Source organism: Glycine soja, chromosome 20 (genome assembly GCF_004193775.1).
Source record: "Glycine soja cultivar W05 chromosome 20, ASM419377v2, whole genome shotgun sequence".
NCBI lineage: Eukaryota > Viridiplantae > Streptophyta > Magnoliopsida > Fabales > Fabaceae > Glycine > Glycine soja.
Genome location: NC_041021.1, coordinates 4295325 through 4318977, shown reverse-complemented (window position 1 = coordinate 4318977; position 23653 = coordinate 4295325). Strand labels below are relative to the sequence as shown.

At 32.1% G+C, this 23653-nt stretch overlaps 2 protein-coding genes across 2 annotated transcripts; one reads left to right on the top strand and one right to left on the bottom strand.

Moving 5' to 3' along the window:
* Positions 1-5648: 5648 nt before the first annotated feature.
* LOC114403031 (transcription factor MYB106-like) lies at positions 5649-8309 on the top strand. The gene is made up of 3 exons (XM_028365746.1): positions 5649-5892; positions 6275-6404; positions 7044-8309. The coding sequence occupies exons 1-3, from the start codon at positions 5760-5762 to the stop codon at positions 8059-8061; spliced, it is 1281 nt and encodes a 426-aa protein (XP_028221547.1). The 5' UTR covers positions 5649-5759; the 3' UTR covers positions 8062-8309.
* An 11002-nt stretch (positions 8310-19311) lies between these two features.
* Positions 19312-20442, bottom strand: LOC114401793. Its single transcript, XM_028364381.1, has 2 exons — positions 20115-20442; positions 19312-20021 (listed from the first exon to the last, which is right to left on the bottom strand). Exons 1-2 carry the CDS (start codon positions 20440-20442, stop codon positions 19312-19314), a joined length of 1038 nt encoding a protein of 345 aa, XP_028220182.1.
* Positions 20443-23653: the final 3211 nt, after the last annotated feature.

Here is a 23653-nt window from a genome sequence, read left to right as displayed (position 1 = left end):
GTTTTTGCAACTCTGGCCATGCTGGGTTGTGATGTTCCCTGTTTGTGGTCTAAATGCTTATCAGGTCTTTGTTGATTGATTATTTTTCTGAAAGTATTGTACCTTAAGCGTAAACTATGTGAAATTTTATTTCACTTTGTTGTTTATGACGCTACAAAACTACATGTAGTGTCATTGTTAAGAATGAGATTGAAAAGACCATAAATACACCATGGTAAGGCACATTATGAGCAAACCTCACCAACAGGCAATAATTATCTTCCCTCCGCTACTCACCACATTGTTTGTATCAATTCCACTCTATACTAGTTGGTTCTGAAAGAACATATAAAGAGATTGAAGGTTTATTATCTAAGATAAGCTTCTTCTTATGATGATTAGAGTAAGAATGACTCGTGTAAGTCAGGTAATTATCTAGTGGTGGAAGATAAACTTCCAATGTTTGTCTTGCTGATTCCAACCATAACATTTTGTATTGTCAAGCTTCAGTTCCATTTTTGTCTAAAAGATTATTAATTGTAGTGCAAGTCTTAGTTAAGCATACAGTTGAATAGCAATAGTGTTAAAAATAGTAAAGCAAGTTGTTTTTAAAAGTACTTATTAGATATAAAATCAATAGCTTAAGCTTATTAATTGGTATGTCCTCGATTGTCTTGGTTTGCTTATACTCTTTTTCTCTTCCGTTTCCAATATTTCCCTTCTCTCTTGATATCCAAATGTAAATTTATTATTATAGTGACACATAATACTGAACCAATTAATATCCTATCATAATTAAGATATATACCATTTAGGCATACAATTTAATTAAATGCTCCATTGAGAGATCCTTCCATTTTCTTGTTGTGGTTTGTTGAAACAGCAGCCCCTACAGGTAAACGGAATTACCCTATATTATTCTCTTCAACCACCACAAAATAACAAACATAATAGCCTTCGCAAATGGGTGCCAAACTGCCTATGAACCTTTTCTTTCTTGAGAGATATAAGACCAATGTAGCCTAAACCAGTTTTATGTTAATTATTATTGAATAAAAAACAAGAAAATTAACAAAAATAAGATTAAGGAAAGTAACAATAAGAAAAATAAGATACCCAACAAGGATGTACAAAAAACATATGGACATAAAAAAAAGAGGGCACACAACAAAATGTAGGTGGGGAAGGTAGATACAGAGTGTAGTAAAGAGTGATTACCTTGGAGTTTATCTGAGTGAGAAGAATGGTGGTTGAGAATGGTCACAATTTTGTGTTTCTTGGCTTGTTTTGCATGTTTATGCACACCTCTCATGCACTGTATTCATGTTTCATACTACATGTGGCTATTAGCATGACCTTTTGCACTACACAATTGTTGAACGATTTAGGTTGCAATGTAGAAAGTTTGTTGATTAAATCATTTCATAATAATGATTTCTTTCATTGACTAGTATACTCCTTCACACCATTCATTTAATTTAGGGGAACCCATTAAGTGGCAAGTAGTTATTAAACAAAGAAGTAAACATGTTTATTTGAAAATTTCTGGCCTTTTTCTGTCATGTGGAATCCATTGAAACTAGACTCAAGAGTTTGATGCTTGAGTCAAATTTTCATTTTGTTCTAAAACCAGTTTAAGTACTATTGTGTGTATTGTTGTTGCATACTTGTTCATGTTTTTTTTATATGTGACAAAAAATTAATTACTATGTAGTGTGTATTAATCATGAACAGCCTGAAACTTCAATACTGAGTTGGTGTTGTAATTAGTTATTATGTTTGGCTTTAAGTTAGACACAATCATGACTTTTGGTTAATGGTTATTATCCCCTTCTGAAAAGGGTGATACTTGAATGCGTTATTAGTTTACTAAAAAAATTATACAAGGCTAAAGGCCCAAGATATTTTCAAAGCAAACTTGTAATCAAATGATGAATGTTCATTATTTTTATAATTTATCTTCTGAAATTGTTAATTTCATGTTTCACCTACAAGACTACATCATTTCTTTCATAGTAATTGTTGCAAAGCATTGAATTTTTCGACAATGTGTTTTCTAGTGATGGAATTTGTTAACAAATATTTTTCAGCACAGTCTTAGAAGGTTGGGTTTTTCTAAGATGGTACTTCCTGGACCGTCGTTGAAAATGTTTAACTTTCAACGATGTTAACTTCAAAGACGGGCATGGACCGTTGTTGTATGTTGATTACGACCGTTGTAGAATACCAACTTTGTAGTAATGTTTATCTTCCCAATCCCTTTATCAATTGACACACATAACATTGTTGTGGTTGGGTGAGAAGGCTTCGACGTGGTGTCGGTATAGAGGTGGTGTTGGGCAGAGCTATAGTGGGGGGCGATGACTATTGATGGTGATTTTTTTGTTGATTCCTTTTTTTTCTAGTTTCTTTCTTTGTTGTAGGTTAAACCTTGGTGGATGATAAGTTTGATGGGTGGTTTCTCTTTCTTTGTTGTAGGTTTGACCATAATAGGTGATGGATGGAGGTTTCAGTTAAGGTGGCTGATAAGTCTGGTGGTGGATGGAGGTTTTGATCATGGTGAGCTATGGTGGGTGACTAAGTTTAGGTATGGTGAAGGAGTGGGGCAAATATCAATGGGTTCGGACATGGTGAACAATTACTAGGATGAAGAACATTGTTGTGATGATAATGTTTTTCTTTTCTTCTCTTTACTTAACGTTGATCTAAGAGTTAACTTAGCCAACATATACTATTGTGTGATGATTTCTTTAGATTAACATAAACACATTAGTGACAATTTTTTTTTGTGACAAACAACATGTTATTAATTATTTGATTAAAGAGAAATTCAATCTTTGTAGCAATTTTTGACCGTCACTAATATGCAAAATTCCTGTTGTGTAATAAATAGATAAGAGTATACTTGTTATTTTGTAGTAGGTTTTAATTTCATCACTACATTATATTTTATTTTCTTATTTTTTATAAACATATTATTAATACAAAATATTCATTAATTTTATCGATAATTAATTTTTTTATTTTCTTATTAAATTTTTTAAACTCGACCAATGACATTATTAGCCCTAAAAAATTATTGACGGTTAATTAGCTAATAACTGATATCAGTTAATTTATAGTTAGTTAAGGTGACCGACTGAGAAAATAAGTAGTTGAATGGAGCTTCTGAATTTAAGATTGATTGATGAAACATTTAATTCTTTTAATTCAGAAATCAACTAAAGGAAAAGTATGTGCTTTAGACATCAACTGTTAAGAATAGAATTGGTGTGGGGTAGTATGAAATTCGGCTACCGTGAATTAGCAGAAGTGGCTTTGCTAGTATGAAATTCGGCCTACTGAGAAGTAGAAGCATTGTTTTTTAGTGTGAAATTCGGCTACTGAGGATTCAGTGAAGTGACATCAACCAGTGTAAGATTTGGCTAACTTTCAGTGTTAGCTGAATTAATTGAATGTTGGAAAAGTTTATTCAACGAGGATAAGGTGGTCGCCCATAATTAATTCTAGAAGATTTTTGGAATTTAAATTCTAGAAACAATAGTTAAGTAAATGGATTTTCAAACTACTTCCGTAAGTATTTGGTGTAGCTTGAAAAATCCATTTACTTAGGAGCAAATTCCTTCTCAATATCAAATCGCATGATCACTATTTAGGAAATCGACGAATCGTGTTAATTGTAGCAAGTTAATTTAGTCCAACCAACCATTCGGCTAAGTTTATTTTGTGACAACAGATATATTAATAAGTGAAATTTATCATCTAATGTTGATTTAATTGTACAGTAATTAAGCTTTATTTGGCAAGTTCAAAGCATTTAACTTATAGTGGATAAGTTTCTTTAATTAAAGTAAAAGTATTGGTAAGTAAAGATGTTTATCTCGCTAACTTATTATAACATTTTTCTAATATATTACGTAATTAATTTTTTTTATTTTTCTCTTTACTATTTTAATTAAATTTGTTCTCTATCCTTCCTCTCAAATAAAAGAAAATTGCAGTGCTATACCCTCAACCCCAATATCTGTCATTTGTTAATTACGTAATAGCATCTAGTTGCCGCCACTTGCCACCCTTGTTGTGGTCTGTTGATCACCATATCCTAATAGCAGTTTTCTCGTTTATTGATTAGTTTAATTTGGAATTACATAATAAAATCTAATTAAAATAATCTTAAAATTTAATTTTAAATATTACACTGTCTTTACTTTTCGGGCTAACTTTTTTTCATTTCCACGATTTCTATCTCATGACATATAAAATCTAGGCATATAAAATATACATTGAGGATAGAAAAAATAGTAAAGAAACTATTTTGGTAATAAAAGTAAAATTTATATAAAAAATTACAAGAACATGTCATTTTTATGATCATATTTTATTTAATGAAAATATTTTAATATAAAATTTAAATAAAAAATATTTTTTTTTAATTTTTGAGCTGAAAAATATTTGAAATGATATAAATGTATTTATAAGAATATAATTATTTTAACAATAAATAACATATAGTATAAAAATAAATAGAATTTATATAAACAAGTCATTTTATATCAGACAATCATATAAACAAGTCATTTTATGTCATTTTATTTATTTATTTGCAAGTTCAATTGCTAATTTTGTTAAACTCTTCAAATTCAATCAACTGCCATAGGTTATATTTGCTATAAGATACCATTAAGCGTACTTATAGATTAACTGACCTAAAATTATTCTAACTTAATTAATAATCTCAAGTTTTGAATCTTTAATATATATAATTGTATTAAATATTTTTTTAAAATGTCCATGCTTTGTAACTATCTTATTTAAAAATAATTGTCTCATATAAAGAATGAATTATTTGATATACTGATATCTAGGAAAGAGCTATATGAGTATAAGATATAAGTTATCTATCCCCTATTTGTTAATTTTTGCTTAACGGGAGCTATTATTTGTTTAATGTTAGTAAATTAAATCATCTGTTTCGTTTTCGTCTTATAGTTATATTGTTTCCCTTTGATCTAAATATTCTAATCTATATTTTTCTAGATTCCTCTTAACCATTAATTCTGAAAAACAATCTAGTTAGCCAGCTCAACATATCACTTTATATATACTTATGTCCACGTAATTTGTGATTTCGGTAAAAAAAAAAAAAAAAAAAAAACATATTTAAACTAGAGGAAAGAGACCAACGAACTTTATAGATTAAAAAAATAGTATATAATAAATACAAAAAATATATATGTTCCGAATCAAATCCGTCGGCATAACTGAAATTTTCTAAATTCGAGATATTATTTATTTAAGTGTATGATAGATCGTGATATTTTTATTTTACATTTTGTAAAAGATGTTTTGATAAGTTGAGAAGAGAAAATGTTCATAAACGATTTTTAATATAATTCCTAAGCCACACAAGATTTTGTGACCGTCCAAATAATATATAGAAAAAAAAAAACTCAAGATTCTGAAAATAGAAATAAATGGTAAGACAACTATTGGGCCTCGTTGCTCTGACTATCCCTTTCCCATGCAGGTGTCTAAAATTAAGATATGGAACCTCACTCACAAATGCACGTACTGCATATCATAACTACTTGCACAGTGGTATGTAATGTTTATCCCTCTATATATAACGGTTGCTTTCCCACCCTTCTCCTTGAACTTGCTTAGTTTGTCTCTTTTTTCTACTCTTTCTTTGACTTGTTCTCTGCACGCCAAACCCTCCCAAAACCGTTAACTTCAACGTTCCACTATTTTTGGTTACAAAGGCTGAAACTGAAACCAATATGGGTAGGTCACCATGCTGTGAAAAAGTAGGCTTGAAGAAAGGGCCTTGGACTCCAGAGGAAGACCAAAAGCTCATGGCTTACATTGAAGAGTTTGGCCACGGAAGCTGGCGTGCTTTGCCTGCCAAAGCTGGTAACTAACTAACTATTGCGTATTATATAGTTTTTCTTTTCTTTTAACCAGTAACTTATACTTTTACTGACCCAGTATTTTGACAAGTTTATCACTGATTCGATTATGATAAATACTGCATTTTTTTATGCAACTTTTTATAAGATGGTGTGTGTTGATAGTTTCTTCACTTCTTTGGTTTTTGATATTTTGACCGAGTTTATCACTGGTTTGGTTGATAACACTGTATTTTTTTTATGCTACTTTTGTAAGATGGTGTGTGTTTATAGTTTCTTCAATTTTTTGGTTTTGGATATCTTGACCGACTTTATCATGGGTTTGGTTTTGATATAAGATGGTGTGTGTTAATAGTTTCTTCACTTTTTTGGTTTTTGATATTTAGGACTTCAAAGATGTGGGAAGAGCTGCAGGCTAAGGTGGACTAACTACCTGAGACCAGACATAAAAAGAGGAAAGTTCAGCTTGCAGGAGGAGCAAACAATCATTCAACTCCATGCCCTTCTTGGGAACAGGTGAGCAAATCAGTAGTAGTAGAAACTTGAAAGTGGAAACAGTAATTTATTGAGTCCCACAGACCCCATAAACCAAAAATAACTAAGGACCGTTGCTATATCCACATCATTACATGGCCCAGCTAGCTAGGAATGTTAACTAGCATATAGCATGATTTTAGTATGCTCTTATTTTTGGGTATGCAAGTTTCCCCCATTAGAAAAGTGCTTGCTACAACATGCCATTAACAATTCAGTAAAACTAAGAAGTACTAGTTCTATGGATGTTTGTGATACTTTTCTTTCCTCATATTTGAAGTTTCATCCGTATTTCGTATAATTAATAAAGATTTCTATTAAATGTTTTAGATTAATAAGATAAAACTTTAAATCTGGTCGAAAAATAATACAAGAAATTAATATTTACCTTTTAATAATCATGTATAAAATAATTTTATATTCTTAATCAGGGATGATTATGATAAAAGTATATATAAACATAGGGGATTTCTGATTGAATGCTATTGTAAAATTATTTTACACCTTATGGGTCAGCATTTTTAATTTTGTACTTTAGGAAACACTTGTAGATAAATATGTGTACATCATCAATTTATCATGTCGATTGATAATGGTTGTATGTTGAATGTTTTGAGCCAGATGGTCAGCCATAGCAGCTCAACTTCCCAAGAGAACCGACAATGAAATAAAGAACTATTGGAACACACACCTGAAGAAGAGGCTAACCAGAATGGGGATAGACCCCACCACCCACAAGCCGAAAACCGACGCACTCGGCGGCGCCGGTGGCGGCCAAACTAGAGACGCGGCCAACCTCAGCCACATGGCTCAGTGGGAGAGCGCGAGGCTCGAAGCCGAAGCGAGATTGGTTAGAGAATCAAAGTTGCAAGTCCAGAACAACCTCGGCTCCAACAACACCCAACCTGCGAGACTTGTTCTCAACAAAATCACAACACAACAACAACCCTCGCTGCCACCGTGCCTCGATATTCTCAAAGCATGGCAAAGCTCATGGAACAAACCGCCACAACCATCAACAACAAAAGAAAACAACACCAAGATAATGCATAGCATGTATGCAATGATGCTTTCCACTGATGACACTCTAGAGTCTCCAACATCTACATTGTGTTTCCCAGGAACAACAACAACAACAATGCTTCCTGTTTCCAACAACCACAACAACAACAACATTGGAGTACTGTTCAATGAAAACAACAGCAACATGTATTCTCTCGCGACAAACATCGATGATGGCGTGTTCATGAAAGACAACACCGCCACAATGTTGCATTTGCAAATGCAAGACGATGATATCATGGCGGCGGTGGAAGCATTCAGAACGTACGACGACAACAGCAGCAACAAATACAATAATAATAATAATAATAATATTGTTGTTGTCCCTCCCTTACTCTCCAACAGTGTCGTCCTCGAAGGATTCAACAATGAAAGTAATGATAATAATAACGTTGCTTCGTTGGTGGTTTATGACTCCAACGATAACTTGAGCACGGAAGAAGCAGAGAACCTGGCAATCATCAACGGGGACGGAAGCCTCTGCAACGTGAAGAACCTCGATGAGAATAATAAGCATTACTGGAATAACATATTCAATTTGGTGAATGATCCCTTGTCTGGTTCCTCTGTCTTCTGAAGAAGCTAGCTAGTTAAGTTAGTTAGTGTAGCTGTTAGCTATAGGAACATTAGGTTAAATAATGCTAATGATAATGTCTTACAATAATAATTATGTAACCATGGATGATAATATATATATTCTTGTCCCAATATGTGGATTTTAGCTAGGTGTTAAGTGTTAACCGTTATTGAGTGTGTAAAAGTAACCCTTCTTGATATTTAATTAGCTTTAGCACCATTTGTTACACCTAGGATTTGGATTCACCCGTTTTCTCGGGAGTGTCAACTTTCTGAAGGCAAAATCAAATATTTAATTTAATTAAACAATGTACTATGTGCTCTCGGTTACCATAGCAATCATTAGCATCAACAAAAACCGTATAATCATTGCAATCAACATTAACTCTTTCTCTCTATATATATATATAAATAAAGAGGGAAAAAATTAGAGGTACGTGGCTAGGTGAAATTTATATATGGAACTTATGAAGTTTGGTAGAATCTTTTAGTGACCTGCGTATTGCTCTTCCATTATCAGCATTGTACGTCACTGTTCATTTATGAACTTGAATTAATGATGTTAGCTGGCGGAGCAAGCATCTATTTTGAGTTTGATCCAGTCCCTACCATTCTGCTGCTGCCGCCTGTGAAATTTAGATTTACTATTTATTACTTTCAAAAAGAAAAAAATTGGAATATAATATCAGTTTATCACTTTTTTTATGAAGCACAATTGCATTCTGTAATACTATAGAATTAAAGAATACGTAAGAAGCTAGCTAGAAATAATGCATGCTGAGGATTCCAGTCATTCCACCAAATATCCTCCTATTAGACTGAATATTACTACAAACACATGCATGCATGTATTATTTCTCTTTGTTTTTAATTGTGATATTATTAAGTAATTCACATGTATTAAAAAAATTAATTGATTTAGTTATTTACATTACATTTATCTTTAGTTATAAGTGATTCCACTTTTCATATATACTCGTATTTTGTACGGGCAACATCTTTTATTCTACGATTTCCTTAGCTACGTATAAGGGGATGTCTGTCACTCGCATTTTCTAATCTTATCCATGGGTCAATTTTATATTAAAGAAACTAACCATCACGTGCATTTTACGTGATGATCGAGTTGAGTAACTAAGTTGGTCCACTTTATAAAAATGTAATTAATGACGTCAAGATTCCTGATCTCATCGAAGGGTGTCAATTTGAATTGGTTTTGGGATAGATGTCACATGATGGGTCAAATTATAGCAGGACCATTACATGTTAAGTAAGTACATAGTTCATAATAATAAATCAATGGTCCCTGTCGAGTTTTATATGATCTGCAGGTTTTTCAATGCAAGTTGGCCTACTGTTTCACATTATTTTTTTATTTTGAACATAAAAATATTACTTTTAAATTAACTAAATAATGTTGAAAAACTTGAAATTAATTTATATTAAAAGATTTAATTAAAATGAGTTTATTATTTAAAGTAAATTACTGTGTGTTACATGGTATTTGGGTAAACACGAATAATAACTGAATACTATCATTTTTTGGTTGGTGGGTCAATTCCATCATTTGGGTCAAAACAAATTAAGTGAGATTAAGTTTTACAGGAGAGTTGCCAAATTGGGTGGTTGAGCCTAAGTTTGTCGGGTCAGAGTGTGAAATTGCGTTAAATCAAGTTGACTTAAATTTTTTTTGTACTAAAATTTAATGGCCTAACTTAGTCCGTAAATGAGTTAGTAAGTCAAATTGATCCTAATTTAAAAAAATAATTGTAAACATGTTTAATATATAAATTTCTAAGATACACACAAAAGAAAAGATTAAAAATAAAATGATTAAGAGTCAGGCCAAATATGTATGTTCGATTTCTTTTTCGGACCATTATTTGAAGAGTGCGAGTTGGTTCAAGTTACAGGCTGTTAGGATCAAACCATAATGTGGAACTTAAATTGCTAGCTCTGATACTACCAACATAGTCTCTAATATATTTTTTATAACACATGCTCCATTGGTTAAAAGTTAGTATATTAAAAGCTATTAAATCACGAGAGACACTTAATGCATAAAATCTGTGATTTCGAATAATTTATGAGTTTCAATAAATTTCAATCAAGAAACAAATGTGATTAAAAAATTATATTATAATATGTGTTGTTAGTATTTATAAAATAAAATGTATTTATTTAAATTTTAAATTATAAGAAACTCATTAAATAAAAAAATACCGAAACTCAAAAAAATAATTTTTAACAAATAAAAATAGTGTGTTCAAAAGTTTATATTAGATATGGTATTGTTAACATTTCCCCAAGTTAGTTAAAATATTTTTATTTCAATTTGTTGACACAACCCATACATTTTATTTGGTTATAACAACAAAGTTCATTGAGGATTGGAGTTTGACTCATTTTGATTCACTATTTTATTTTATTTCTTACTTTTTTAGCTCTGTTGGACACGCTTATGTTAAAAACATAAATGATATTTGGTGTATATATAATAACGAGGATGTAAATGTTTGAAGTACAGTAATAAAAATATAGGTGTGAAAAAATAAGGGAGGGGTAGAACCAATAGTATTGTTATTTGGAGCAGAAGCAGGGCTTAAATCTTTTGGCACGTGGTCTTCAGTTAGATCCTAAGATTTATATATATACATGGAAAATAATGTTGTTATAAGGAGTTTTCACGTTAATGTCTGATTGTATCTATAAAATTAGTCTCCCATATCTATTGGTAAGAAAATGTATTCTAGAAAACTCAAAAACTAAAGAGCGATAATATCAAGTAATTTACATGAGTAGCATTATTTAAAGTCATGCATGATTATACTCTTGTAACAGTACTGTATAATATTCTTAATAGCACATCACTCTTATATGCTAAACCAAGCATAACTTTATTTTAAAAAGAAAAATAATAACTTTAGCAATTTCGCATATGTAAGGCATATGTAGGAATACAATATTGTGGGCTCATTACATTACATTACATGCATGGGTCAAATCGAGTCAAGCGAAATTGAAATAACATTCTATATCAATTTCATTTACATAACCACATGCAGTTTTATTTGGTTATTCGAATTAGTTTATTAAGTTTGCCCCCTTTTTTATATCATTAATATCCCGTGTTTCACATTTAAATTTGTTGGAAGTTAACATAAATAATGTTTGGTATATATTATTGTGGATATAAATGTTTGAGGTACCATAATTAAAATATAAGGGTTGAAAAAAAATAACGGAAGGGTAGAATCCTTTTATACTCGCGGTTTTCATTTTGATCCTCCTAATTTAACACTTTTTGGACACATATTTTTTTTGTTGAATTTTTTTAAAAACCCAAAAAAATTGTTAATCTTGCAGTTTATGTTTTTTATTCTGTTGATTTTGTAGTTTTTTAAAAAAATTAATTAACAATAATATATTAAAAAAATTATTTTCTCTCATGTCAGACAGCACTAATTTTCATTTCACTCGTTTGTAGAACTGCTCCAAAGAAGAAACCTAGCTAGTCCTATTCCCCCCCTATTGCTTGTTTTAATTGTAGACATTTCTAGCTTAACTTTTTATGATGTTTCAAGATAAGATACTACTATAGAAAGACCAAGCTAGACGACCCACCATAAGGCAGGGCAAGTGTTAGAGTGGTCCAATGTTACATTTGTACTGAGGTGGAAATTAATAGGTGAAGGTGAGGTTCTATCAGTATATGTAATCTAGTTTGATATATTTGATTTGTTTATTACAAATTAGGCTTAAATTTTTTAAAAGGTCAACTTTCAGGTTTTAAATTTTTTTTATTAGGCCTAATAGTTCAACATCGTTTACATATATTATATTATATGCCTAACAATAATAATATACAACACAATTATTGATAATAATAATAATTAATTAACTAATTTTAAAATTCCTATTTAGACTTATAGTTAATATTCTAAGTGTCATGAGTATTTTAGTAAATGACCTCAGGCTTATTATAAGAATGATTATGAGTATTTTGGTAATTTTTTTTACAAAAATCTAGACAATTGTATAAAAATTCTCAAAATCTATTTTTAACATTGAAGTTAATATTCTACCTGGAAAATAAAGCTTCTACAGCTTTTGCAATTATATTTTGGATAAAAACGATATATAGTTAATTTGATGACACCAAGGGAATTTTGGTCATTTTTAGGCTATGGTTCAAAAAATATTTAAGAATCATGTTGAATATTAGTCTATAATTAGAAAGCAATGGTGTGTGTCAAAATTCTCAAATTCATTTTAGATTTCTAAATATAAATTTCTCAATAATTTAGAAATACAAATTGATAAAATTTGAGATGTTACAATGTCTCATATATATATATATATATATATATATATATATATATATATATAATTTTATTTTGCTGCCTTTTGACCTTGGACGCATGAAGCAGAAAAATAAAATTTTAAAAGAATTATTCATTTTTTGATCCTTAAATGTATCAATTTAGTCACTGAATTTTTCGTTTTGGTTTCTACTCACATGAATATAAGAAGAATTTAAAATAAAAAAAAAATGTTCCCGTCATCTTGGTCCATGGGTCCCTAGCAACATAGATGTTACCGTGAGAAGCACTTAAAGAAAGATGCATGTCCAGCATTGCATTTCACATTGGTGTTATCCATTGGCAAAGTTACTAACCACTGTTGATGAGAGGACGTCCTCATCTGACGAAATGTAATTTATACATTGTTTTATAATTAAGAACTAGGCAAAATCACTATTTTAGGTCACTTTTACAAAAAATTTATCAGAATGGATCTGTTCCATTCTTATTTACCTTGGAATGCTGTTGTGGTGGTTGAAGGTGCTTACCTGAGAAACGCAACACGTGGCATTCGTTGCAGGTGGTGACAGGCGGTGGTGACAGGGGCTGGTCGCGCCCTGCAACCAGGCGCATACGGTCGCGCCCTGCACGCAGGCGCGTTGACTCGTACCCTGCCCGAGGCGCTTTGGTTCGCGCCCTGGTCCCAGGCGCGTCCAAGCGCCTTAAGCAATCCCCTTCTTCCCCTGAAGTTCCCCCCTCCCCAACAGGTTTTGGTTTTTTTTTTTGTTTTTTGTATTTTTAATTTATTTAAATTATATAAATTGTTATATTTTAATATATATATATATATATATATATATATATATATATATATATTTTTTGCAGCAAGCTTCTCCCCCGTGTTTGCAGGTTCCCCTTCCCTGTTTGGTTGATTAGTTTTTATTTTGTGTTTTTAATTTATTTAATGTATATAAATTGTTATATTTTAATTTTTTTTTTGCAGATAAGCAGTTTATAGTTTTTAGTAGATTTATTTGTAGAGGTAATTATTATTAGTTTGATAGTGTGTTACATTTTTAGTGGTTTGTTATATATTTTTTTATAGGTAGATAAGCAGTTTAAATTTATATATATTTTTAGTGCTTTGTTTTTTATTTTATAATAATATAAAATTGTTAATTATTGTTGAAGATAATTATAGATAATAATATTGTTATTTAAATACTATATAAATTGTTATATTTTAATATATATATATATATATATATATATATATATATATATATATATATATATATATATATATATATATTGCATATAGGCAGTTTATATTTTTTAGTGGATTTATTTGTAGAGATAATTATTATTAGTTTGATAGTGTGTTATATTTTTAATGCTTTGTTATATATTTTTTTTATGATAGATAGGCAGTTTAAATTGATATATATTTTTAGTGCTTTGTTTTTTGATTTTATAATAATATAAAATTGTTAATTATTGTTGAAGATAATTATAGATAATAATACTGTTATTTATGATTTGTTATTTAAATATTATATTATTATTTTTGTTAATATTTAATTATATTAGTTATAATTGATGTTATTTGCAATTGTAAGACTTTGTTGTTGTTGGGTTGATAATTTTAATTTCTAGAATATAATTTTAATTAAAATTAATAATAAATATTACTATAATATTGCTATTGAGTGTATTTAAAAAAGAAAGGCATATTGAGTTTGATACAATATATCAATAGTTTAAAATTAAAATTAAACTCTAAATTATAATTAATAACTTTTAAAATAAAAAGTTAAAATTAAGAAAAAAAATTGCTGAAATTGCTGCTATATATATATGTGTGTGTCATTATAATTCATTTACTTAAATTATGTGTTCATTTGTAAAATTTAAATTATGTATTTTTTTAGAATATTGTTTGCGTACGTATTTAAAATGTATTTAAATATATTGTAATTTATTATTAATTATTTATGATATGTGTGATTATTAATTTTTTTTCTTGTTACACAGGAGTTTTAATATGGCAAGTTCGTCATCATCTAATCATTATGACGTGGCATCTGGACCATTAGAGGATGATTTATTGTGGATGCAAAAAAGCCATATATCACAACATATTTGGAATGGTGCTAATCAAAGGACGTTAAAAATTCGACGAGCTACACCACTGTATAATCATAGAGAAGCACCGCCCGAGAAAATTATTCCTTTATTACAAGTTTCGGGTTTGTACCCGATAATGAAATTGGCGCAATTGAAGGTAAATGGAGCATTAGTTAATGCTTTTATTGAAAGGTAGAGGCCAGAAACACATACATTTCATTTGAAGTGTGGCGAGGCAACTATTACACTTCAAGATGTTTCTGTGCTACTTGGTATTTCTATGGATGGAAGACCTTTAACCAGCAATACAAATATTGACTGGTTTGAGTTGTGCCATGAATTATTGGGTGTCATGCCTGACGATGATGCAGTTGACGAGAACTCACTTTTATTGAGTTGGCTGACTTCTCAATTTGCAAATATTAATGATTTCATAGGCAACCAACAAGGGCTTGAAAGATTTGCTCGAGCTTGGATCTTAAGATTCATAGGAGGCGTGATGTTTGTTGACAAAAGCAGCAAAAGGGTGCCAATGAGATATTTGCAATTTTTGAGAGACCTTAGAGAGTGCAGCACTTATGCATGGGGAGCTGCTCTTCTGGGTAACCTTTATAGAGAGATGTGCATCGCAACAGACTATCATGCTAAATCAATAGGCGGTTTCACTCTCTTGATTCAGTTATGGGCATGGGAACGATGTCCAACGTTAGCCCCGTCAGTTATTCCTCCACAACAACAAAACGCGCCACTTGCTTACAGGTATACTTTCCTTTAATATTTTGAATTGATAATTAATAAATATGGTTGCTTGATGTTAATAATTATTATACGTAACATCTTATTTTGTTATTTGGTTTTTTGTGAAGATGGTTGGGAGGTGAATTGCATCACATAGGCAATGACAATTTACTTGAGTTTCGTCGTAAATTAGATGTCATGAAACGCGACTAGGTAATAATTTTGACATTTGTTTATTAAATGGTGTTGTAATTGTTACTTAATTTATTAAATTTAACTTTTATATGCAGTTTGTTTGGGTCCCTTATGCTGGACATGTGGAAATGAATTTAAGTCAAGTTTGTTTTATTGGGTCTGTATTATGGACATGTATCGTACCACTTATTTGTTTTCAAAAAGTGGAATGGCACCAGCCGGATAGAGTCATGCGACAGTTTGGAATACAACAACCTATTCCGGGCCCAGTAATGCAACCCGAAAACATACATGATTTGACCTTAAAGGGAAAAGAAGGAAGAAATTGGATGCGACTAATGCAACCCGCGCTTAATGAATGGAATAATCGCTATGAAAGGAGAGTAGAACAAACGCCGCCACAAACAAGGACCCTTAGTCTGAACTCTGAATATATGAGGTGGTACAGGTGTAAGACAAAAGTTTATGTCGACCCAAAAACATGCAAGAAGAGGACTATTGGTATAAATTGTTCATTATAATTTAGAAAATAATGTTGCGTTGAAAATTATTTTAATAACTATTCCTTTATTTTTTTTATGCAGGGTGAAATTGCGAAAACACTACATTTTATGGTGTCGCCGGTTGGGAGAAGGGTTTGTACTTTTGATGATTTACTACCATGTATCGAGAAGATCACTCTTCTATCTAAAGAAGAGGATAGGATACTTGAGGCACATCAAGATGCTCCCCCTTCTCAGCCACAATTTGAACATCAGCAGTTTAATATACTACAGCGAAGTGTGGAGACTCAAGGCTTAGGGCGACGTCGGCAAACTGTGGATGCAGCACCGTACAGTTTGCCTCCGATGCCAGAACGAGAACATGGAATGTATTACACACCGCCGGTATTCACCCAAGAACCATCGCAGATGGCGCCGATGTATTCATACCACATGATTTCCAACCAGGGTACAGTATGACAGGCATATTTGGATCCTCCCCTCCTTCAGGGGGGACTCCTTCATTCACCCAAAATAATGAACTACCGACCCCAAATGCCCCACTTGGTGGTCCGTGGAATGTACCTGGAAATATACCTGACATGAATGACTTATTGGGGGTCGATTTACGTCATGATTTCTCTGCCGAGGCTGACGAAGTGGATGAAAGGGGGAATCTTAGAAGAAGAAACCCTGATAGGACAGCTAGGAATTGAGATCGGCCATGTGGGACATCGTCGCGGCATCACAGACATAGTCATGATTGATTAATAATGGGTTTACATTGTATTGTTTTTTTTCCATGTACTTTGTATTGTTTTTTTTTTCATGTTTTAACAATGTCATGTACTTTGTATGGTTGTTTCCATATTAATTTTATATTATTGTTACTTTAACGTTCAATCTTATCGTGCAATGCTTTTAAAATAAATTACGATAATGTCACTGACACATAAATGTGTTTAAGAATAACAAAAAAAGAAGTAAACATTTCATTATCATATGATCTAATACATGACATCAACAACTGCCTTGTTGAGATTGCAATGGACAATTACGCCGGTTGTGTCCTACTGTTCCACATCTGCTGTAACATCCCAATTTTTCGTAAATAAATTTAAAAAGCTTTTTAGTAATAAATAAATAAATATAGAGCAAATAATAGGCTGAGTACCCTAGGTATAAATAGTTATGTTAAGTCAGCTGCCTCCTTTTGGCCTCATTTTCGTTTTTCCCCTTCTCCTCTCAAAACCCTTTCTTTTTCTCGCAGCCCACCAAACCAGTCTCAGAAAAACGATGATCTCTAATCCGTTCACCGTTGGATCGTCGTGAAATTTGAGTATCATGTTCGCAACACAATTCCGAGTATTCTCACCGTTGGGAATTTCGATATCATGTCTAAACTGAGAGAAAAACCCTTCGCATTGTAGCCTTTTTCTTTCCCGCAGAAACCCAGAGCTGTCTTGGTAAAACTATGATCCCGATTTCGTTAACCGTTGGATTATTGTGAAATTTGGATATGTTGTTCGAAATTCAATTCCGCACGCTTCCACCGTTGGGATTTGCGAGATAATATTCGTGGAGGGAGAAAAAGGAATCGTATGAAGACAGTACAAGTGGAGGTTTCAATCTCTTCTCCGTCTCTCTGACGTTTGGGAATTCTATCGGAGCAGTCGGATGAATAATTGAAAGAATTTCCGGGAACCGCTAGAGATGTTGCTATCGCTGGCTGAAGACACGTGAACCCGCTTAGAGGTAAGGGATGAGTTATTCACAGTTGGGGACTAATGAGAACATGTATAGGGATCTTTAGAGGATTAAATTGTGATTTTATTTTGGGATGTTTGTTAAATTGCAATTTTTCCTTTATGATTATAAATAAAATATTGATGTCCTGATGAAAATTGCTTGATAAATTGTGCTCTTGATATTTGTATATTTGGACCTATGATTTGGATATAATTGTGTAATATTATTTGAGGAGTTTTAGTCCTCATGTTGTGATAGTCTTTTATATAAATTGTTATATTGAGGATATGAAATGATAATTCAAATTGTGAGTATTTGATGAATTGTAGAATAACATGTTGCTTTGAGATTATAATATTGTTATTGAGATTGAGTATAAGTGTAAAGTTGAACATGTGTTAATTTGTGAGATACATGTGAACATGTGATGGTGGATTGTGACACTATGAGATGTGAAATTGTGAATGAGTTCTAGCTGTGGATAAGTGTGTAGTTAACACTTGATGTGAAATTACTTGTGTTGTAAGCTATGAATTGTACAATACCCGACCAGCGTTATCTTGAGAAAAGCGTTGATGCGCAGTGTTAAAGAGAAAATGTATGTTTCCTATTTAGGAACCAGTGTTAAATCGTAGCGCAATTGTGTTGAACGTGTTTAAAACACGAGTGTAAGGTCGTGGGTATTGTATAATTCATGAGCAGTGTCTGCATGTAAAAAAAAATTATTTTAGGGGTTGGACCTGAATCAGGAGGGAGAGGCCCTGACGGACTCTTCGGAGTGTAGGCCTTGGGGGTCACCGGGTTTGAGTGCTCCTTTAAGCCTATGCTGATCTCATATGGTTGGAGCATTCTCGCAAAACATCGTGACCCTGACTGGTCTCCCTATGATCTTACTTAGTGAGAGTGACCTGACAAACCCATTGTGTGGTGTGTCTTGTTATGTACTCCTAAGCGCCCCAGGGTGGTTTTTCACTGACATGATACCACATTGCATATAGAATTGAGTCTTAGCATAACTATTGCATATGCTTGCTAATTGATGTGTTATTATATCTTGATCGAAGTGTGGGATTCTTGTGTAATGTGATTGATAATTGAAAAGTGAATTTTGAATGACGAAGTGGTGAAGTTACATGAGCTATGTTTAAGCAAGTGGTATCTCATTTATATAATATGTATATTTAATTGTCTTGTTTCTCTATTAGCTAGGAATGTAATAACTCACTCCCTGTGTGTTGTTGTGTTTGGATCCTGTGATGATCTTGAACTTGTGTTCGGGGGAGCAGATGAATAGGTGGATGACTATGAAGAACCTCATGCTAGAGGACACGGGAACACCACGCTCTGATAGGATGTGACATTAGGATATAGGTTCTATATTAATTGTATGAGACTTATATGACTTTCTTTGAGTCGAGATGACTTTATTATTTATTTGGACAAGTTTGAATATGATGTAGAAGAAAGTGAATGTGAGCCTTTTACCCATTTGAAAAGCTTGTATTTAAAAATGTTTTAAAAATACTTTTAATTAATATTTGAATTTTTATTCCTTTATTAATATATATGTGAGGGGTAGAGGGTGTCACATCTGCCACACTTGTATCGACTTTGCGATGGCTCCCTCCAATCCATTTCATTTCTTAATCGTGTTGATCATGGCCTTCCTTTTTTGTCACGAATAAAACTTGGATCAGGCACAAGTGTCCACGGCTCATCAGATGGGACAATCGCATCGTCATTCCCAAGAGGCCACCATTGTGCGGAGTAAGCACGTAATATGTAGTCATTTGTGTACACAACATCTATATATTGATAGAAGTTGATGCTAACAGTACCACACGCAGCAATGATATGAGAGCACGGATAGTGGTAAGTAGTAAATTGTCCACATTGACAGTAGTGCTCATTCAAGTTAACTGCCCATTTATGTCCACCTCGTTGAGTCATAGGGTCGAAAGCCTCCTCAACCTCAAATATTGTTCTCTGAATATCATATGTCCGAACAATGTGAGAACAAGCCTTTTCTTGATTTTCCCGAAGTTTTTTCATGACGTGTGAGCAATATATTTGACCATCGCGTATTTCCCTTTGTGCTTGACGACCACGATCAACAAAATACTTTTGACACCTGCTGTATGTTGACTTCACAAGGGCAGTTATTGGTACATTGCGACATCCCTTAAAAACTTTATTTACACATTCCGATAGATTGGTCGTCATATGACCGTATCTACGGCCTTCTTTGTCATATGCCATTGTCCATTTTTCTTTTGAGATCTTCCCAATCCATGCTTTTACTGGGGGACTAAGCTCACAAAATTTATCAAAATTTCTATCAAAAATATGCTTACACGGGGTGTATCCTGCACATAATAAATTATCTACATTAGTCAAATTTGCATAAAAAATAACATATGTTATATATGAAATAATATATGTTAGATATGAAATGTTACCTAATTTTTTTAACATTTCTTTTTGTTTCCCATTCTTAAACTTGTGATTAAAATTGCTTGCAATGTGGCGCACGCAATACACATGATACGCATGAGGAGGTTGCCACCCAAGTGCTTCATTCGCAACAGCTGACTTTATACTTGCATGACGATCAGAAATGAGACAGATACCATCTTTATCTGTGACATGTTCACGCAAGTGTGCCAAAAACCATGACCACGCTGTTAATGTTTCCCCCTCAACCACAGCGAATGCAAGCGGAAGAACATGACTATTTCCATCTTGTGTTGTTGCAATTAACAGCGTACCACGATACTTCCCATACATGAATGTACCATCAACTTGTATGACTGGTTTGCAATATTTAAAAGCCTCTTTGCATTGACCGAAGGTCCAAAAGACTCGATGGAACTGTCGGTGTTCACGACTGACAGTATTGCCAACAACAAAATCATCATCACAAATTTGATAATACGATCCTGGCGAATGATTTTGCATGTGTTTCAGCCATGACAGAAGAACGGCATAAGACTCATCCCAGTCGCCATATTCAATTGTTATTGCCTTTTGCTTTGCCTTCCACGCTTTCCTGTACGAAATGTTCTAATTAAACATTCCATTGATCCTCTCTTGAATCAAAGAAATCTTGAGTGACGGATCTTCTTTGATCATCCCTATAAAAATAAGTACGAAAAACTATTGTACACCACACCAACAAACACAAAAAAAGGATAAATAAGAATGAAAATTTATAATCATACCTAGTACACAAGTGGCAATCAAATCAGAATCCAATTTATCATGGTCTTGAGTTATACTCATATTCAAGAAACTGTGTGGTCCTCCCCATTGCGTAACTTTCCATGTATCAGTTTTTTTTTATAAAATTGCCCTCATATAAAAAGGGCATGGGATGTCATCGCTTCTATTTCCACAACAGACGACATATTTCTGCGATTTAGATTCAACAACTTTGAAACTTTGATACACTTTCATTACATATTGTTGTAATGCATTTTTTACTGCGCTTTTGGTATCAAATTCCATACCAACATATAATTCTTGACCCATATTAAAATTTGATCCCATATCTAAACCGCAAATTTCTTCTTGGTCAGGATGACTCCAATTAATATTACTATAGTGAGAAGCAGAATCCCAAAATGGAGTCTGACTTCCACCTACAAAAACAATATACCAAAAATTTATAATTCAAGGGTAACGAATTATTTGAATATTATAATATTTATTTATATATAACAATAAATATATCTTCTCCCGATTGCACAACTATAAGTGGTTCGATCAAACGGACAACTTCATCATTTGTGTCAGACATTTCATTAATATCCTCATCCTCATCTAATGAGTCCTCAGCGTATGAATTAGATATTAAATAATCATCATCATCAAAATCTTCTTCTGAATTTGTTCCAACTGTTGCACTACCCGATTCATTGTGAAACATATTATTTCCGCATGATAACAATGAATTTGTCAAATTAATTGTAGAAGCACCCGCAACATCAACTTCAACACATAATTCTATGACAGACATTTCTTGTTGTTGTTCAAAACTTTGAATCATTGTTTCAACATCTTCATCGTCACAAATTTGCAGTGCAATATATTTACCTGCAACTAAAAATCTACAAGTGATAGTAGATATACTTTCATGTTTTTGTAATTTTACCTTGTCGTGTATCCTTTTTTTTAAACTCTCAAAACTAATACCACGCTTTATTTGAATAGCTTTTTTAGGGCCTTCAAATGTGATACCATCATCAGTTTCGTACATCTTACCATTTAAATAGACGAGTGTAATAATTGAATTCATTTTTCAAAAATATACCTACAATAAATAATTAATGTCGTCAACAAACAATAATATAAAAAATATATTAACATAACATAAATTATTAACCTAAAATAAATTAACAACAACAAATTACTCTAAATAAATTAAATTACTGTCACAACAATTTCCTACTTCGCACACTCATGACGCAAAACAATCAGCATTTATTTTTAATGTCTATGTATAAATTTTGGCTATTAAAAAAATATACCAACAACATCAATAATTATGAGCTTAACTAATAATAATAATAATAATGTGCTAGACATAAAAACTACTACAATAAATAATTATTGTCATCAACAAACAAATATAACATAATTATAATAAAAAAATTAAATTATTAAGTTACCAAAAATTACTAATTATCACACAAAAAATATAAACAAAATTACTATTTCATTTTATAGTTTGTGTCAATTTGTTTATGCACCTACAAAATATAATCATTATTATCATCAACAAAATAAATATTAATTAATGCTATAATGTATTGAAGATAAAAAATATTTACTAGTTTTGAGCAAAATTTCTAACCGGTATAAAGCGCTTTAACACGTTTCAACTCAGCTTCAACGTTTCCAAATCAACTTCAAGGTTTTTGTGTGAAAATGAAACGGAGGGCAGGGGGTTTCATAGGGAAGAGGGACGTGCCAGGGGGCCACCACTAGTGGACGTGCCTGGCAGGCTACCACTAGTGGTCGCGCCTGGGGCCCCACCACTACTGGTCGTGCCTGGGGCCCCACCACTACTGGTAGCGCCTGGCAGGCCGCCTGGCAGGCAGACACGACCACCCTTGTCCCATCGTCCTGTCCAGTCACGCCACATGTCGCGTTCTGACGGAACGCGCTCCTCAGGTAGGCGCTTTGTAGTAAAATAACAGACCCCCTTGGTAAATAAAAATGAAACGGACCCATTTTGATAATTAATTTGTAAAAGATATCCAATTTGGTGATTTTGCCTTAAGAACTAGCTACTTGTCAGCACTCACTTTCAACGATCAACTTAGTAGTTTGTTGTACTAACTTTAATATAATACTTTTTTATTAGTTGGGCTCACACGTATTATATATGTGTGTTTTTTTCGCCATACTTATTTACTTATAATTTTAACTTGAAAATTGAAATATAATTTGCATGTTTGTTTGACAAACTAGTACTTAACTATACATGTTATTATAATACTAACATTGATTATAATTACAGTACATAATTTAATTAAGAAAATATTTAAAGATGATCAAATATCAAATTATAAAATATTTACAAATTAAATTAATAAAAATATTTAAATGTTTTTATAGTTTAAATATAAAATATATTAAATATATCGTGCAGGTATGGATTATAAGAATGAATGTCAAAACATATACACAAAAAAATTGTTAATAATTACGTATAATTAGATATAAACACTTTTTTTTTTAACTTGAAATAGACACATCTGATAACTAAAGCATTACCCATGGTAAATATTTGTGAGGTGATGGGTATCCATGAAGTATAAACTATATCAATCCTACTTTACTTTTGTACCTCTATAGTTGTATTGGGCATGATATTCGGGGTGTAATTTGGTAGGATTATTAATAGATATAAAATCATCCAAATTAAACATAAAATAAAAACGTGGTTTGATTTGTTTTAATTTAAATATAATATTAAATCAAAATTAAACAA

What these genes read in the sequence shown, in the direction of transcription:
- LOC114403031 (XM_028365746.1), top strand. Translation starts at nt 5,760, where the DNA reads ATGGGTAGGTCACCATGCTGTGAAAAAGTAGGCTTGAAGAAAGGGCCT. An exon ending in TGCTTTGCCTGCCAAAGCTG is followed by an intron (nt 5,893 to 6,274) that starts GTAACTAACTAA and finishes TTTGATATTTAG; the next exon opens with GACTTCAAAGATGTGGGAAG. An exon ending in CATGCCCTTCTTGGGAACAG is followed by an intron (nt 6,405 to 7,043) that starts GTGAGCAAATCA and finishes GTTTTGAGCCAG; the next exon opens with ATGGTCAGCCATAGCAGCTC.
- LOC114401793 (XM_028364381.1), bottom strand. Translation starts at nt 20,442, where the DNA reads ATGTATGGGAAGTATCGTGGTACGCTGTTAATTGCAACAACACAAGAT. An exon ending in AGAAATGTTAAAAAAATTAG is followed by an intron (nt 20,022 to 20,114) that starts GTAACATTTCAT and finishes TATTATGTGCAG; the next exon opens with GATACACCCCGTGTAAGCAT.